At 51.1% G+C, this 17,773-nt stretch overlaps 3 protein-coding genes across 14 annotated transcripts in view; 1 reads left to right on the plus strand and 2 right to left on the minus strand.

Annotated features, from left to right (window-relative positions):
- Positions 1–3,538, plus strand: part of MAP3K13 (mitogen-activated protein kinase kinase kinase 13) — a 64,189-nt gene extending 60,651 nt beyond the window's left edge. For all 9 annotated transcript variants that reach the window (XM_085233155.1, XM_085233150.1, XM_085233152.1 and 6 more), the window contains one exon: positions 72–3,538. In XM_085233155.1, the coding sequence (XP_085089281.1) occupies positions 72–108 (37 nt within the window). In that variant the 3' untranslated portion in view covers positions 109–3,538. The remainder of the gene's footprint in view (positions 1–71) is intronic.
- A 1,014-nt stretch (positions 3,539–4,552) lies between these two features.
- On the minus strand, positions 4,553–6,627 carry TMEM41A (transmembrane protein 41A). 3 transcript variants are annotated; one of them, XM_085233171.1, is made up of 5 exons: positions 6,446–6,613; positions 6,218–6,371; positions 5,972–6,133; positions 5,521–5,659; positions 4,553–4,997 (listed from the first exon to the last, which is right to left on the minus strand). In XM_085233171.1, the coding sequence occupies exons 1-5, from the start codon at positions 6,541–6,543 to the stop codon at positions 4,777–4,779; spliced, it is 774 nt and encodes a 257-aa protein (XP_085089297.1). In that variant the 5' UTR covers positions 6,544–6,613; the 3' UTR covers positions 4,553–4,776. The 3 variants fall into 3 exon arrangements, with proteins under 3 accessions (XP_085089297.1, XP_085089298.1, XP_085089296.1); XM_085233172.1 differs by lacking the exon at positions 5,521–5,659 and having other exon boundaries at positions 6,446–6,627; XM_085233170.1 differs by having other exon boundaries at positions 5,972–6,371; positions 6,446–6,619.
- LIPH (lipase H) lies at positions 6,625–17,715 on the minus strand. Of its 2 annotated transcripts, none has more exons than XM_085233169.1 (11): positions 17,316–17,715; positions 15,794–17,183; positions 11,951–12,318; positions 11,181–11,289; positions 10,974–11,075; positions 9,994–10,083; positions 9,385–9,552; positions 8,876–8,971; positions 8,505–8,616; positions 7,451–7,624; positions 6,625–6,805 (listed from the first exon to the last, which is right to left on the minus strand). In XM_085233169.1, exons 2-11 carry the CDS (start codon positions 15,843–15,845, stop codon positions 6,688–6,690), a joined length of 1,389 nt encoding a protein of 462 aa, XP_085089295.1. In that variant the 5' UTR covers positions 15,846–17,183; positions 17,316–17,715; the 3' UTR covers positions 6,625–6,687. The 2 variants fall into 2 exon arrangements, with proteins under 2 accessions (XP_085089295.1, XP_085089294.1); XM_085233168.1 differs by having other exon boundaries at positions 15,794–17,224.
- Positions 17,716–17,773: the final 58 nt, after the last annotated feature.

Consider the following 17,773-nt stretch of genomic DNA (forward strand, 5'->3'; position numbering starts at 1 on the left):
CAAAGCTTTCTGATACTGGCATTTTGATTTCCCTGAGATTCCACTTCATTCCCCTTCATCACACTTTACAGGAAGAGAAGATGTTTCTCCTTCCCACCCCAGGAGTGATTTGCAATAACCTGAATCTCTGGAAAATGTCCAAATGAAATTAATTCTCTTTGAGCATTTCAATCAAGAATGGCAGGGATGTATTTTATTGAATAATCTAGTTACTGTAACATGGATATTTATTTTTTTGACATTTTAACACTTTTTACTGTAAAGAGTGGATTGTATTTATAGACACACAGACTTGTTGCAAAAAAAAAAAAAAAAAAAAATTCAGAAAGCAAGCACACTACAGAGAAACATCCTGGGAGTCCTGCCTGGACAGCTTTGTGTGCAGAGCGGGGGATTCTCTTGCTGCTTTCACAGGGGACCAGGCCTCACGGCCCTGAAGATTGGAGAACAGATCAAGAAAACTCAACTACTCCGTCTTATCACATGAGGAAGTGTAAAAAAGACCTTACTGTAAGGTAACCTGTGAACAAAGCGAATTCAGTATAACCAGCTGGGTCATTTTTTTAATCAGAAGGTGGACGTGTTCCTGGAGAAAACTGGTACTGAGGTGCTAACATCCAGGGTCTTCTGAGTCAATGCATCCCCAGGAATGTAATAATGGGTTTTGTTTTAAGGGTTTTTAGTTTCTTTTTTTAATCAACGTATGGTTGTGAGATCCTGCAAATGTATTCTAACCTCGTCCTCTTGAGAATTGGTATAAGAGCACTTCTTAACATCGTCCTTGCTTCACTCTGGCAGTGTTGACCTCCAGTTGAGCAGGGAATCCTCTTTCAGATGCAGTGTGCCATTTCCCAGTTTACTTCCTCCTCTTACCTCCTGTCTGTTTCAGTCAGCTAAAGAAATCAATCAAATCAGTGTTGGAAAAGCAAGAACTTGGAGAGCACGTTCTGCAGAGCCCGAGCACTCTTCTGGGGAGGAAACTGGAGATGCCTGTGCTGGACTTGGAGAAGCAGCCTCTCACCTACAACAGCATCAGTAACCAGCAGAGAGCTGTGTGCTGGGGGGGAAGACTGGGAATTGCTGGCCTAGATACGAGCATCAGCCCTGCTCCGTCTCCTTACTGTATGTTCTTGGAAGCATTCTCAGCTGCCTGCCCTTCATGTCAGGCTTGGTGCAAAACAGGTTGCGCAGGGAGCCTTGTGGCTGTGGCACAGCTGTGTCTCAGTGTCCCCTGAGGCCCCTGTTTCTTCTTCGAGCTGAAACTCTACAGGTGAAAGTGAGGATAATACTGCTATGTGGACAGGCCGAGGAGGCATTGGCAGATGAGAAAAGTTTGTTCTCTGATAGAACTCATAGTGCCTTCCCTTCAAACACTACTCTTCTAAACCGATATTTAAAGAGAACAAAATGATAGAGCACGCCCTCCCCTCCCTTCCCTTTAGCTGATCTTCCCCTACCAGAGCTTTCACTCTGCCCTTCGTAGCGTGCTGGCTGACACAGCCGGTGCTGCCCTGCAGCCTGGCACCCCAGCCTGAGATGAACGGCAGGAATGGACCATGGACAGGTACTTCTGTTGCTTTGTTTGTTTACATTTTATGTTAAAATATTGGTTTGAATTTATCTGTGGTAATTTATAGCCTCGTGGCAAAATGAAGGAAAATGTCTTATACAGAGAGCAGTATTGTATGAGTTAAATTATCCCATATTTTAAAATTTTGTAGCTGGACTACACACAGATCTTAAGTTATGATGTTATTTTATTATTTATTATCATTTCTGTAGATCAGAAGGTTGGCTTCACTGCTAGCACAATTGTAATCTGTTTGTGTGACGTTACCTTCTCCCTGGTCACTGGGAGAGATGGGAGCAGAGCTGGTCTCAGTGGCTGTCAGTAGCTGCTGCCTCCCATGCTTCCCATGGGTGCTGTCACCCTAAGGCAGGGAACCTGGCACAGCTGGTCAGGCTGGGATGGCTGCAGTCAGCCTGTGAGCCCTGGGGTATTCCTTGTGGGGATGCTGCAGTTCCTTGTGTTGCTGGTAGGGTTGGCAGCCCGTGAGCTGCTGGGGAGCAGTGACCAGGGAGCGAGTGGCTGTGCTGTTGGTCACAAAGGGAGTAACCTTTACAGATCCCCTGGCAAAGAGCATCCAGAAGGACAGGCAGAGAAGTGGGCAGTTACTGCTGGCACGTGGTGGATCGCCGCTGCAGGACTGTCAGGTTGTGGAGAGGAGATCAGCTCACCCTGCCTGCGGCAGCAATGCTCAGCTCTGCACCGAGACAGAGCGTGGAGGGGAGTGAAGCTCTTGTCTGGTTTGTTTCTTGTTTACTCTCTCTTCCATCACTCATTCTTCCACCCAAAGGCCTCTCCCACGGCCGGCGGCGTGTGGTGGTGGCAAGGCTTTGCTGTTGTGGTGTGGGAGGTTTTGGTGCAGATGAGGTGGTACAGATAGTTACCCAGCAAGCTGGAGGCTAGGGCATGAGAACTGAGCGGTGCAGAATTGTGCACGTAACACACGCGCACAAAGATCAAACTACTCCATAAGGAGAGGTTGAGAACTCCCCATCACATCTACCATCGTACCCCCGAGCAGTCCTGCAGCAACAGGCCCACAGCGGAGCTGCCTCCAGCTCAGGCCTATCTCAGTCTCTGTGCTTCAGTCCGTGCTAACTCTGCCCCTACCAAGATGATCCTCTGGGGCTTTTGGTAGCTGCGGCCTCAGCTCAGAGCTTCACAATGCGCTGAAACTTCTCTGGGCCCGCAGAGATGCAGATGCCTTGGTGTGTGGGATTTGGGGACCTTCCTGGCCAGCTGTCCTGGGGGAGCAGTGGTTGCTCCCTGCTTCACCCTGGGACACGCTGGCCTGTTTTTGCAGCTGGAGGAGCAGAGCTGAACCCTGCTGGCTGGCTGCTGCAAATACTGCAGCCACACTGGGGCCTGGTTTCTTTGCATGCCCAGCTCATCACACCCTTACGTCCAGCTTCTCTGCTCCTCGTAGCTGCTGCCTACAATGCAGCGTCCCTCTGGGGCTGTCACTAGGGCTGCCCCTTCCTCGTGTGAACACACAGCCCTGTACTGGTGGAGGTGTAATCCCAGCCCTCTGCCTGCACACACCCGTGTGTACGGCCGTGCAGGGGGCTGAGCTGTGCTCTGCATGGTGCCACTGGCCCAGATCTGCGCATGGACTGCGATGCATCGCTGCAGTTCTGTGCACTTCCTTGCAGTAACACCCTGTTTGCAGGACAGAAGTAAACTGTGTTCCCTTTCCAGCATCCTGACTTCCCTGAGCCAGTTCTCGTGGCTGCTGACAGCTCCTGAACACTAGCCTAGATTTTCTCCCAATGCTGAATGTTGCCTTCCCCACTGTCGTGTTGAGTAACCATTTCATCCTGGCCCTGTCCAGTAGTGTTCATCTCTCTCCTCCCTGCTCTGCGGATTCCTGATACAAACTTGATTTTTTTGTATTGAACAGTGTACAGTGATGGAAACAAGAATGACTATCAAAGCAAACAATGCATGGAATAAAAAGCCAGTGTACTTCAATGTTTTTCAGGCTGGTCTGGTATCTGGGAATGGTTTGTGGTATGCTTTGGGACAAAGTCTTTCAATAACTAATGAGATGTGGGCGAGCAGTTTGTTTTTCAGTTGCCTGTCTCTAACCCCAGCCAAGCTGGAACTACTTGGAGCTCTGAATACCAGATGTGATGGTACACAAGTAGACTTTAAGCACATCGCCGTCCCTGGGCAGTGACCTTTACTTGTGCAAGCTGCTTTGCTGTGAGCTGCGTAGTTGAATCCTGAGAACTTTGCCCTTTGCTGGCCTGGTCGTTTCCAGCTCTGGCTGCTGTGGTGGGAAGGAGCAGCTCCCTGTCAGACCTGATGCGCAGAGACACCTCCTGGTTGTCCTCAAAACTTGGATGTTTTCTCTGCAGGATGTGCATTACAGCACAGTGGCAGGCAAAAGTGTCTTCTGAATCTGGGAAAGCTCTCCTGTGGAAGGTACAGGGACAAACTAATGACCCTGAAACATTACTTTTCTTAGTCTTTCAACTTGCTATTTGTATCTCTGCACCTAACAGCGCAGAAGTAGGATTGTTTTTCATTTTATGCTAAAAATACAAGTAGGTATGGGTGGGGAGAGGGCTGGGGGAGGAACACAGCCTGAGAGCTAAGAAACACTGCTTTTAGAAAGGCAGTGAAGAAAAGCCAAGGCTTCTGCTGGCACAGCTGAGTGCAGTGCTGCCTCACTGTGAGCAGGCAGCTGCTGGTTGCTATGGCAGTCATGGTGCTGGGACCAGCCCAGGCTTCCCCTCCTCCTGGAGTACTGCTGCACCAACACTGGAGCTGGACTTGGGGAGAAGTACAGGCTTCCAGAGAAGCCTGGGCTCGGGCTGGTAGGGAGACCACAGGAGTGTGGTGCTTGGCCAGGAGGGACAACTCACCTTTCTCCAGGGCTGCCACTACTCCTGCCTTTCTCTGCCATTTGCAATAGGCCGGCAACGCCTGCCAGCACAGCAGAGATTTGCAGGTTGACTTAAAGGACACAGGCAATTTACCTCCAGTGTTCACCAAGTTTCCTTCTATTTTCAGTGCAGATCCATGCACGATAAAACATTAATTAAAAAGGAGAACGTTGCACCTCCTCTTAGATGAGGAGAAGAATAAAAGCTGCAATTATCCATGGTCCACAAGGACACAGAGCATGCAGAATATAACCCACAGGAACAGAGACCCGCAGCTTTTGTGAGGCAGTCCCCCCAGCACAAGGGCCATCTGAGCCATCACATGCTCTTTTTGCCATTGAGTAATGGAGCGTGCTCATCTTCATCCAGCTTTAAGTGCTTCTTGCTGTATTTCTTGATCAGAGTCCCTGGTATCAATGCTGCCATAGCCATTAGAAGCAGCTTGAGCAGTGTGTCCCAAGAGAAAATGGCATCCAGAGAGTTGATTTGTGATAGAATGGCTCCTGTCTGTACACAGATGAAGTTGTAGGGTGTAAGACCTGGAAAAATCAGAGCAAAAAGAAAAGAGAGTTAGCATCCCCTTTGCCTCCATGAAAGAATGCCAAATTAGCCCAAATACATCCTTGCCCAAGGTCAGATATGTGTTTGTGACAGAAAGACAAGGGCGTGACACAAAACTTTGCTGTGCTGCTGCTGCACCCACATTTACAAGAGGAGCAGTGTAAATCTTTACAGAGAGAGTGGTGAGGTGCTGGAACAGCTGCCCAGAGAGGCTGTGGATGCCTCATCTCTAGAGGTGTTCAAGGCCAGGTTGGATGGGGCCCTGGGCAGCCTGGTCCGGTATTAAATGTGGAGGTTGGTGGCCCTGCATGTGGCAGGGGGTTGGAGATTCACGATCCTTGAGGCCCCTTCCAACCCTGGCCATTCTGTGATTCTGTGAATGTGAGCAGCTAACCGGGGCAGTTCCAGCTCAGCCCTGCTGCTCTGCCTTCCCCAGCCCAGGGCTCGGTGCTGAGGAGGCAGTGCCACCACATCCCCTCTGCCAGCATCGCCAGGTCTCACCGATGAGGACGGAGAAGAAGAACTGGGAGATGGGGATGTTCAGGATGGGAGCCGAGAGATTCAGAAACCAGTTTGGTGTCATGGGGAACAGCCTCAGGAACAACAGGAAAAAAAACAAGCAGCTCCTGTTCTCTTCGACCTGGAAGAGAAAAGCTCCCTTTTAGCAGTACGAGCGGAATGGCCCCGGCCCCAGAACGGCTCGGCAGGGACCTGAAGCTCACCCGGTCCCATCCCTGCTGCGGGCTGGGTTCTCCCATCAGCTCAGGCTGCCCGCAGCCCGTCCAGCCCGGCCCCGAGCGCCTCCAGGGCTGCGGCGATGTACTTCCCCAACAGCCCACAACACAACCGGTCCAGAACCGCTGACTACCGTACGCCTGGAGCCCAGCGGCGGGGCGCACGAGCGGCGAGAACGAGATCCGAACCGGCCCAAAGCCGGCCCGGCGGCCGTTACCTTTCTCTGCAGCAGCGCCACTTTATCCGGAAAGCAGCGCACCACCAAACGCTTCCCGAAGGCTCCGGACAGCAGATAGCAGCAGGTGGCTCCCAGGGACGTCAGCGCAGAGCAGAGCAGCAGCCCGACCCACGGCCCGAACAGCGCTCCGGCCAGAACGTTCTGCGGGGAAACGGCGTGCCGATAGCCGGGCGCGGCCCCGCAGCACGGAGCGCGGCCCCGCAGCGCGGCCCCACGGCGCCGTACCAGCAGGCTGGAGCCGGGGATGGCGAAGCTCTGCTTGTAGAGGTAGGCGGCGCAGAACAGAAGCACGGCCGCCCCGCGATGCCGCCGCTCGTAGTCCCGCAGCGCCTCGCTCAGCTCCCGCAGCTCCTCCAGGTCCGAAGGGAAGCGCAGCGGCCTAACGGGACGCACGGCGGGAATCGCGTCGCGGCTCCGACCGCTCCGCCCGCCCGCCCGCCTTCCCGTACCCACCTGCCCGTCTGCCCGGCGCCCAGCCGAGCCGACAGCAGCCACAGCGCGGCCGTGGAGCCCGCGAACACCAACAGCAGCCCGGCCGGCCGCCGCCACATCGCGGCACCGCGATCGACCCGGAGCGCCGCGCATGCCCAGCGCGGCCGCCTTGGGGGGGAGTGTGCCGACAGCGCTCGGGCTCGGGTTGTACGTCTGTATTGAGCGCAGCGCCACCGTGTGGTACCCGCGGGACGCGACAGCTCTCAGCCGCCCGCTGCCGCCGCTGGTGCTGCTCCTCCCCGCCGCTCGCCGCACGGGATGGGTCTGAAGCTGAGCTCCGCGTTCTCTGTCAGCACCACGTCGTACCGGCACAGCGGCGGCCTGCGATAAAGCACGAGGCGCTGCGCGGCTGCACGGGGAGGCGGGGAATCGCCATCCCTGGAGGTGTTGGGAGCTGTGGGGACGTGGCACTGAGGGATGTGGGCGTGGTGGGGTGGGCTGGGGTAGGACTTGGGGATCTGAGGGGTCTTTTCAGTACGAGGGTATGGCTACAGAGCACGTGGAGGTGATAAGGATGACCGAAGCCTCTGTAGAAGTCCCATCAGCGTGTGCTGTGGTCAGCAGTCACTGCTTTGCAGCTCTCAGTCACCAGGATTCCATGAGGGAATGGATCTCCCTAACTGGATACAGACATTTCCTATGGTGTAAAATGTGGCTGTATTTCCCTGGGAGTTCTGTTCGATTTCAGCACTGAGTTCAGGCCTGGGCAGCTTCTGTGCAGCCACACACAGGTCATGATGTCATGATTCTGACCGGAGGTTAAAACATCGGACCACAAATTGCGTTTTCAACACAATAAGATAACCTCTGTGGTCAGGCGGACGGTCGCGGATTTGTTCCCAAGATGTGTATACAAGAATTATTGAACGTAATGTAATTCCTCTTGACAAACTTGCCAGCCTTGGGATGTGGGAGATTTCTCTACTTCTGCCCAGCCTGCAGTGAGGCAGTTTGTGCAGCACTTACCTTTCTGGGTTTGTGAGTGACCGGAACCTCATTTGGAGAATCCTGAGTTTGAATTTGGGGCCAATGACGGATCCTGTGGAAAACGTCACAGAAATCCTTTTCACGTTCTCAAAATCCTGGTTGAATCCAACGAGCAAACTGATGTGGTTGTACTGCTGGAAGGCTGCAGCTTCGCTAGAGATAAAGCAGACAAGTGTCAGGGAGTCCCCAGGGGAACAGCGTGGCTTTAATGCAGTCAGTGCAATATTATGCACAGTGCTGGGGGAGGAGGACTGGATTTGTGATCAGTTTCTGGCTTTTAGAAGTGGCTGCACGTTCAGATCTGCAGTGTGAACCTGTTCAGCCACTCTGAGCGATGGTGGCCAGCACAGAGCTGCTCATGTGAGCGCTGTGCCTGGCAGCTGTGAGGTTCCTTTAGGAACACGGCACTTGGAGGTGCCTCCAAGCTGCAGCACTCACACACAGCCCTTGTTTGGGGGCTCTGGGAGGTGTAATGGGCAGGACGTGTTCTTACCTGCCTGCAGTAAATAGGCCATGCGTGGGCTGCCACGGGTTGTGCAAGCTGGAGCTACGTGGGTTGTTTCAATGTGGGCATATAGGGCTGGGAGAACATGCAGTGAGAGAGATGTGGGGAAACTGGTTGGGCAGGATTCTGGGCTGAAGGGTGTTCATATCAATGGGAAACTGCACGTCTGGATGAATGCTGGTTGTTTTTTTGCCTCTCCAAGCAGAATGAATTGATTTGGGCGTTATGTAATTCAGGCCTGGGTTGATCCTCGCTGTGCTGGGTGCAAGGAAGTGGGGAGCTGGGATTTGCCCTGCTCTTCTGGAGGCCCAGGGCAGCCCTGCTGCTCACGACAGCACTCGGGGAGCTGGGAAGCACCCAGAGCAAAGGGCTGGGCTGCATTGGTGCGCACCAGGGGACTGCAGAGGTCACCTAACACGTGTACAGTATCAAGGATCAGCAAAAATGGGAGGAGGTGGTCTCGCTTCCTTCCCAGCTCCACTTGTGCCGAGTGGTTTGCTAATACATCATCAGGTCGGTGAGACTTACGGGTTAACTTTGGATTCTGCCTTCTTCCCAGTGCCATCAGCTAACACCACGCTGAGCGTGCCTCTCCTGGTGCCTTTGTTCCACGTAACGATGTCCACAAAGTAGTGGTATACTGTGAGCAAGAGAGAGAGTGGTCACACCCTGCCCTGCTGTGCATCCCAGCCCTGTCATGAGTGCTAAGAGCTGTGGGGTGAGGTGTGGGTGGACGCGTGTGGGGAAGCCCCAGAGGAAGCACTCTCCATAGGGTTACATCACGGTACAACCAGAGGCTTTTTCCTTCTCCTCTCCCTGTCTCCACGTCAGTGCCCACCATCTCTGCTGAAGGAGGTGATGCACAAAGAGAAATCATTTCAGAAATCTTTGTCACTCACAGCAAAATGGCTCTTCGTCCGCAGTATCAAAATACATGGTTGTCACTGGGTGGCTCTGCTGTGTTAAATGGCTTTTCCACTCGTGGGCGTAATAGCCTGTAGACAACAGTCGAATGAATGAAACAGAGGGTTACTGAGCAGGTATATCAGCAATTAAATTGCTGGGAATAACAGTGCAAATATTTAAGAAGCGGCGTATCTCTGTTCAACTGCAAAGAGAAGCTGTGGGTGCTCCATCTCTGGGGTGCTCACGGCCAGATTGGACGGGGCTCTGAGCAGCCTGAGCTGGTGGGGCAGGGGGCTGGAACCAGATGGTCTTTAAGGTCCCTTCCAACCCAAGCCATTTTGTGATTCTATCACTCCAAAGTAGCCCATCGTGTAAAGATCTCAATTCTTGTTTTGGCTTTTCCCACCCTGGATCCCATCCGTATGAATTTCTGTTGTAGATCATGATGCAAAGTGTCTGTGCAAAGCATGAGAAAATCCCTTTGTGCTCCCTTGATCCTTACCTAGGATGGGGCACGGCATGGGTTGGAAGGTTTCGCAGCTGGTACATTTCCCTCTCCTGTAGCTCCTGTATGACTCACATGGGTACGCTGTGATATTGCAGCTCTTTTTCAGGGATGCCATGAACAGGAAAACAGACCTCTGGTGGTCACATTTAAAGTACTTCAATCCTTAACCGTACACAGAGAAGAAATATTTTATTAGCAATCTTCGTGGTGCAAGAAAACAGCACCGTCTGTGGCTGCATCCATCTAACAGACCACATTGCCTTCATCTCAAACCTGCTTTCTGAGCAGGTTCTTACCATTGCTATTGCCTGGGGTACAAAAAGCCCTTCCTGTGTTTTCTAAACATAGCCACAAAATGAGGACATAAATTTACTCAGTGGTTTTTTGCATGGAAAATCCATCCCACGGACGCTTGTGCCAGCCCTGACCCGGACATCAGTGCCCACCAGCTGAGCCCATTACATCAGTGTGTCAGCAAGGGATTGCTCTTATGGCTTTCCCATCTATTTTCTAGCTGCGGTGATGTTTCTTTGGCCTTCTCCTGTTCTCTGATTGGAAACATTTTGTCAGCGTGTTTGTGTGTGCAATTCAAAAATGAATTACCAGCAAATACTGTCAGAGGGCAGCCTGGCTGGTCGGTGCCACCATTGGGGTAGAAGTCAATGTGGCCGAGGGCGTCTGCGTAGCCCAGTCCTGGGAAGGGAAGATAGCCAGGGAGGGAATATTGAATAGTAGAATGGCGAGGAAGGAAACAAGAAACCAACTGGGGAATATAATGCTTATTTAGCTCTAGGATGCCTGCTTGTGCAGGGAATGTTAAAGTCATTCACCTGTTTGTGCAGTGGGCCAATGAGGTCATTTTAGCAGTGGTATCAGACGCCTAAAATAAGTCTGTGTGCGTGAGACGGTGCAAAATTTACCTTTTTTGCCTGCAGGAAAGGAAGAGGGCTCTGAAACATTGGGTGTTCCTGTGCTGCTGAGGTCTGAATTGTTGGCAGTGGCAAAAGGCAGCAGTGAGGTGAGAAGGGGGAGCAGAGGGAGCAGAACAGAGGGCTCGTGTCACGCTGCTGGCCCAGCGGGAGGGTTTGGAGATGTGCTGTGCACTGGTTGGGAGAGGAGAGGGCTGAGGGAGGTGCTGGATTTGCCGTATGGGATGGTTTAACCCAACAGAGGTGGGATGGAGGTAGGAAGCATCATTCTGAGCAACCCCCCTGGATACTTGCGGGGTGCCAAAGCAGCATGGATCGTCCTAGCAGAGCTGCCCACTGCTGCTCCTGCTTCCCTATGAATCACAGAATCATTAAGGTCGAAAAAGACTAAGATCATCAGGTCCAAGCATCAACCCACCCCCACCACGCACACTGACCACGTCCCTCAGTGCCACGTCTTCACTTTTCTTGCACACTCCCAGGGACGGTGACCCCACCACCTCCCTGGGCAGCCTGTGCCAGTGCTTCACCGCTCTTTCTGAGAATGTATTTTCCCTAATATCCAACTGGAACCATCCCCAGCCTAATATCCAACCCGAACCTGCGCTCCCAGCAGATTTCCTTTCAGTAGTAAAGGGGAGATGTCCCACCTACCATCGGTGTCCGAGTGGATGACATCAACAAACTGTGCATCAGTAGGGTCCAACCTCTCACTGGGTGGCTTTCCTCTGTACAGGGGGCCCGCTGGGTCGAGGCCTGCAACACAAAACCACGTGTGTGTCATCACCCCAATGCACAGCTGACAATGATTGCCGTGAGCAGCAGTCCTGGAAGCAAAAGGGCTGCCAGCAGGAAGGTTACCTGTGATCCTTCCCAGCTGCCCACCAAACATCTGTCCCACAAGGCCGGAGATGTGTGCTCCCAGGCTTACTCCTATCATGTGAATGGAGTCAAGCGACGCGCCGTTGATCTGGCATTTAAAAATATAACCACGGGTGTTAGGCATGCTAAGAAGGCACAAAAAAAGTCAGGAGGAGGAGTGTAAACACATCTCTCTGCTTTTTCTGTGTTTTCCAGTGGTGCGTTCCACCCCATATAAATATAAGAGTTGAACTCAATGATCCTATGGGTTACATCCAACTGGGGATGTTCTGTGATTTTATGATTTTCCCTTTTAATAGTCCCCAGTATATCCAGCACTCATATTTGAGGCCCATATCCGAGAGCTGTGAATGCAACAGCTCAGGCAGAGGTTGTATTTCTCTGGGGCAGTGAGTACAGGTTGGGCAGGAATATGTGCCCCACGCAAGGCATTAGCAGACACAAAGATGCAGGGACCCAGTGTCACTGTAAGCTGACTTTGGACATCCAGAAGGTGGAAACAGAGTTTCAGTGGATGGGAAAACAAATATCCAGAAATACAAGGTGAACTGGGTGTCACAGCAAAATGCCATCCTGCCACATCCAGGTACAGAGTTTGGCACTGCAGCGTAGCTACATTTCCAAACAATGAATGTGTTCCCTTTTGGGAGTTTCTTTTCCTAGACATGCTGCTGTTTTTAAGCACTTCCTTTGTGCCCTTTACGTATTGTGCATTAATAACTGTATCATAGTGTGAACTTTCCACTCACCAACATTTCATCCATAAATTTCTTCAGAATCTCAGCAACTTTCTTGCCATTTCTGGAAGCATTGCTGTAGATGATCGTAGTTGCCCCCCGGTTCCAGTCTACAACGATGACGTTCATGTCCTCTACAGAAAGCAGGAGATGCACCAGGTCAGTGATCCAGAGCGGGGCAGAGCCTGTGGGCCGGTACCCGTGGATAATGAAGGTGGTTTTCTTGGTCAGATCTAGATACTTGGAGGCTGTTGAATTGAGCTCTTCGGCGCAGTCTTCGTTCTGTCTGGTGTACAGCATCAGCTTTACTTCCAGGTCGGTCCCTCTCAAGGCGCTGCTGAAGCTGAGCACGGTGAAAGCAGGACATGTCTCCTTGGGATCTGAAACGAGCACAGCGTGGCATTCCTCAGGTTAGCAGCCAAGCATCTCTCTTGGCCTTTTCTACCTGCCAGCTCTGCCCAGGCACAGAACGTGTGCTGGGAGCTGCCTGAGCTGCTCCTTCCCATGCCGTCGTGTCGCTGGCTGGAGCTGCTTTGTATCTAAGTTTTTTTTTGCTGTGTTGGAACAAAGGCAGCGAGTTCACCAGCACAGCCCTGTACCCTGTTTACCCTCCACTAGCAGCTGGGAGGTGGCATGGGCTCTCCAGAAACCTCAGAAGGGTGAGGAAGGTATTACAGAATGACAGCGAGGGTGATGGCTGCGTAGGTTGGACAGCACACCCAGATGCCCTGGACGAGCTCTAGGGTGAAGAGATCTCTCTGTATTTTGTCTGGAGCTGGCAAGCTGAGTGGGATCTCGCTGTTGTGAGGGACAGCTCAGTGCTTCATTTGTATTTGCAGATAGAGCCTGCTATTTCAGACTGAGAAATGGGACACCCTTTGTCTGAATGAGACACGGTACTGATAACGCTTTATACACAGCTGGAGAGTTCCCGAATTTTCAGTAAGTGCTGCTGTTCACGACAATCTCTGCCATTTGAAAGCCTGTCTTTGTTCTCTGCTTTTCCAGCAGACCACCAGCTGGGCCTTCACAGCCCCATGCAAGCTCCAGCAGGGCACTGCTAGGAAAAGGAATAACAGTCTCCAGGCAGACTGCTTACACCGAGGCCCTCCCAGGTTCTGTAGCCTTTTTCTGGCCCACAGTCTCCTTGTTTTTACTGAAGAACCTTGTGGGAGAAAGCATCTCTCTTGCACCCACACCCTGTGCTGCATTAATTGTTCCCCTGCGGTTGCTAAAGGATTTTTGCTGCTCAAAAGGGCTGTGCTGGAGGTTTGGGAAACCTGCAGCTTTAAGGCAGCAGTGCTCTAGCAGGTGTCCAGCATTCCGTGCATTTTAATTTCTAAATGATGGATCTCTCGCAGTTCCCACAATAAACTTTCATGCTTTTTCCTCCTATGGAAATCAGAAGCATGAGAGTAATATAAATGCTGTGTGCCCAGCACATAAAATAATCCGCTCAGTTGCCATAGTTCTGCTAATTACTTTGCAGAAGCCCCAGGAGCTCCAGAAATAAAAGTTAATAGGCTAAGAGGATGTTGCGGTTAACTCCAACTGGATGTATTAAATTACTACTATAAATTCAGAAATAAATTTTAACATCTGAGATCCACAGAAGTCCTTCCTACGGAAAGCCTACGGTGAGATACGAATAGCGGAATGGGAGCAGTGGGGAATGAACTCTCAAGCAGGGCCAGTGAACATCAGTTGAAGTCAGTGGCTTTGAGCTGAGGGTGTTCTGCCTGCTAAAGCTCCCATCTCCCAGGAGCATGGCACTCTGGGCCCTGCTTTCTCGAGTCGAGGTGACCTTTGGTGCTTCTTTCTCGGTCCGTTTGCTCTCCATAGGGCAGCAGCAGCAAGAGTTCTTCTCCATCTGGAGATCTCAGAGTAACTAGCGGAGGAGAGCTATGGTTTTGTACACAGTGACACTGGGCGACTCTCCTTTAGGTGCTACTGCAGCGTAAGAGAAAAAAACACCCAGATTAATAACTGGATGTGTTTTAGTTCCTGTACAGCATCGTTACGCATTATTGTTCATCATCTGTACTGCCACGGAGGCTATAGAAATGCAGGCAGAAATGCTGGACCAGAATTATTTCTACATGGTGCAAGGCTGCTCCGATTGCTTCATTTGTCTCTTATCTCTAAGCCGTGCTGTGACTTGCCCTGGGGAGCACTTGGTTGGCACCAGAGCAACCCAAACCTTCTGCCATGGAAGGGCTGTTAAAGAGCTGCTCAGGATTTGCTAATCCCTAAAACAGGAAGCGTTTAAAAAGCATCGTTATATCTGCACCAAGTCTGTTAAATTTGTTCTGTTTTCATTAACAAGGTCAGATGAGTGCTGATAGAGGGGGAAAGCCTGCCAGCTTCTCCCTGCTGCATGGCTGTGTGTCACAGGAGCTGACACATGAGGGCAGCTGGGGATCCTGCATTCACTCCTCCTGCTGATAAGCACAGGATGGCAAACACTGCTTTGCTAGGCAAGCTGCTCTCATGCCTCAGTGCTTCAGCAGAAGCCAAAGTGATCTGCTTTGATATTCCTGTGTTGGAGCTGGACATCTTCTGCCTTGAGCATGAGATCAGCCCCTCAGGTGTGCCTGCAGCAGGAGGGGCAACTTCAGCACAGCTGGCTTTTGGAGACCAGGAGCAGGTGGGAGCGCTGTGGCCATGAGAATGGTGCTGGGCAGACCCTGCAGCAGTCACCGCAGTCAGTGCCACGTAAGGCTTGCGTCCTCCTGGGCTCTCTCATTCCTTCCTTGGAGATGGCGCTTGGAGACTTTCCCTTTCTTTTGTCCTGGTGCTCATCCTATGGACAGGAAGGTCATTCTTTCTGCACAGAAAGAATGGCATCTCCATTTTTTAACTCCGCCAGTTTGGCCTCTTGCAAAGCAAAGGTCCAAAAGGTTTCTCCTCATCATCATTTCATCTGTGCCGCTTCTGTCAGATCTGTGGCTGTCCTAACTGTGAGCTTTGGGAGACCACACTGCCTCACAGAGCCCACTGAGAGACTGCTCTCTGCTTAGCAGGTTCTGCAGACCTCCAACCAGCGTGCTGCTGCTCCCATGGCAGCCTGCAGCATCCCTGACTTCCAAAGCACCACTACCTTGCCTGGGATGTGCCTTTTGTTTCAAGAGACCCTTATGCATCAGCACTAAAGTGGTCAGCTTTGAGCACTGCCACATAGCAAATCTTAGCAGCATTACTGAGTATTTCCATGCTTTCCACACGAAGGGTCTGCCTCCACCTCTCAAAACGGCCTTTAGTATCTCTACTATGTATTCATCACAATAAGCAAAACGAGACCTGCAAGACTGCCCCAGGGAACCTGATGAAATATCTGCCTTTCTGAGAACACTTTAGGTTGTCCTAAATCCTGTTTGTTTTCCCTGCAAAGCATGGAGCTGCAGCTTCACAAAGCAAGCGACGTGCTCCCATGTGTGCGCTAACAGAAGGCAGCACATTTGTTGATTATTAAACAGGTTGGTTCTTGATGGGGCCACGAGGATACCAAGTGAAGTTTAGCATTCATAAATGCTAATTCATCCTTTGTGGCTGTCATGTAATGCGCCGCTGAAAAGAAATCATTCTTCTCTGAAGATTTCAGATGACGTTTTGAGTGTCGACGGATGGCGCTTATATAAGAGAAATGTTTGCAAACTGAAGAAGAGATCATACAAATGACTTCTGGCTTTATGCATGGAACTCTTCAGTTCATGAAGCCAAGACAGTTTGCTTTAAGATGCTAGTTAAAAATCCTACACAGTAACCATATAATGCAGAGGGCAGATAAGTTTATGCTTCTGCAAAGCAGAGTAAGCGTTATATTGAACAAAAAAATCAAAACGATTGACTTCCTACCTGTTTTCACCCCATACAAAAGGCAGAAGAACGTGACACACAGCCTCAGCATATGGGCTCCTGCATGGAACTTCTACAGGTAGAAAATCTTACGGCTCCTGCGGTTTCTTTGGCATGTACTTGCTGTGTCTGACAGCTGTTTGCTCTCTTTTCCTGCCAGTCATGTAGGTGTGGTGAAAGGAGGAAGTTCCCAGCCAAGAAATGAAGACGGGTCTGAAGTTATACAACTGGCCCTTCTTTCTCAAAAGGTGGGGCACCTTCTCTTGTAGCAGGATCCCTTATTTTAAATATCGTTCGCCCTGGGCTGTGACTAATCAAAGACAGAAATGGTTTAGCATCACTCCGTGAGCAGCGGTCTGATTACCTGTGTTGAAATCACTGCGTGCCTGTTCGTCTTCTGCAAAGAGTGTCAAAAGGCAGTGGAGAACGTAGGTGTGCAAAGCTGATAGGCATCTGGGCAGGGCCAGCACTCAGCTTCCCAGGACCCCAATCGTAGCATTGGGACACTCTCATCCGTGTCCCTCTGGCTCTCCCACACTCTAGCTGTCTCCAGCAGGTGGAAGCCCTGCATCGCTTTTCACCCCCTTTCAACCATCCTGCAGCCTCAGGCAGGGTGTGGATGGACACCACTCCATTCTGACAAAGGGAAAGTCCCAGCTCAACTCAATACATGCTGCCAAGAAGCTGCTGTTTCGGATAGCATTCATACACCTGGTATCCCCACCATGTTTTCTTATAGCCCTGCTGGAACCCTATGAATCCAATTCAAGTGAGAAAGGCTTTTTTTTTCCCCTGCTGGACAGTAAGAAGACGGCAGATGCAGGGACAACTGTCAGGGCTGGGAAAGGAAGCCTGAAATCAGAGCTGGAAAACCTTGTGGCAAAATAGGTGCGATGGGGATGGAGTTTGTGATGGAGTGAGAGAGGGGAGGGAAAGAGAAAACAGAGACAGCTGCTAGATAGACAAAGCCACCACACAGCTTCTGGTGTTTTCTTTACAGGGAGAGGGAACGTGGAGAGGATCAGAAATAACTCATTAAGCCCAAGCCCTGTTTTGCACCTGGTGAGATGCAGCGAGGAGCTGAACTATTACAGTTCCCAGCGGCGTAGCTGTTTCTTCGCTCTGTACTATACATATGAAGCTTGGGTTCATCCTGAACAGCCTGCTGGCTGCCTGTAGCTCCTTGTTGTTCAGATGAGCGAACTCCTGGCTCAGTGCAGGCACTGCTAACTCCTCAGGCAGGAGCAGCCCCAGCCACACACGTTTTTTTCCTCAAACTGAGCATCCTCCTGCAGCTCAGCACTCACAGCCTCACAGGACATCCGACATGCTCCACGTGGTACTCACACAGGCCAACGTTGGGTTTTGTTGATTTTGAAGGGGATAAACACTGTGAAAAGATACCCAAAAGACTTCTGCGGAATCTGGAAGCTGTGGGCACCGGAAAAATGCCTTTATTTTCTGATGCGCTGGCAATAGAAAATACTCTGAAATATTGTTTTCCTTCCAGATTCTTTCTTACCTCTACCAGTAGTCCTAAACTGTCAAAATATTTTCTCCATATCAAGTTCTGCCAATGGTGTGAAGGAATCGGTCCAAGAGTGAAACACGCAAGATGAACAGAAGGCTTTTACCTATTGCAAAAGATGTTTGGGAATCAGAGATAAAATGAGGCAAAGAAATAAAGAGGGCCTTGCCTTTCTTCTCAGCATAAGAAGAGGTAACATTTTTGTTGCCTGAAGCTAAGCTCCCCTCGTTCCTTCCCCCCATCACTTCACTTAGATGGCTGTTTCCCTCTGAGACAGCTCATCTGAGCAGCTGTTGTCAGTCACTGGGCTGGCACTTCCCTGTGACTCAGCCAAAAGACAGTGATTTTGAGTAACAATCATCTTAGCACAAATGGCACTGTTTAAACAATGTGTACTGAAAAATATATGAAGGTCAGCACTGGCAATGCCAGTACCACCAATGACCTGTGGT

Source organism: Meleagris gallopavo, chromosome 11 (genome assembly GCF_905368555.1).
Source record: "Meleagris gallopavo chromosome 11, MGAL_WU_HG_1.1, whole genome shotgun sequence".
NCBI classification, from domain to species: Eukaryota; Metazoa; Chordata; class Aves; order Galliformes; family Phasianidae; genus Meleagris; species Meleagris gallopavo.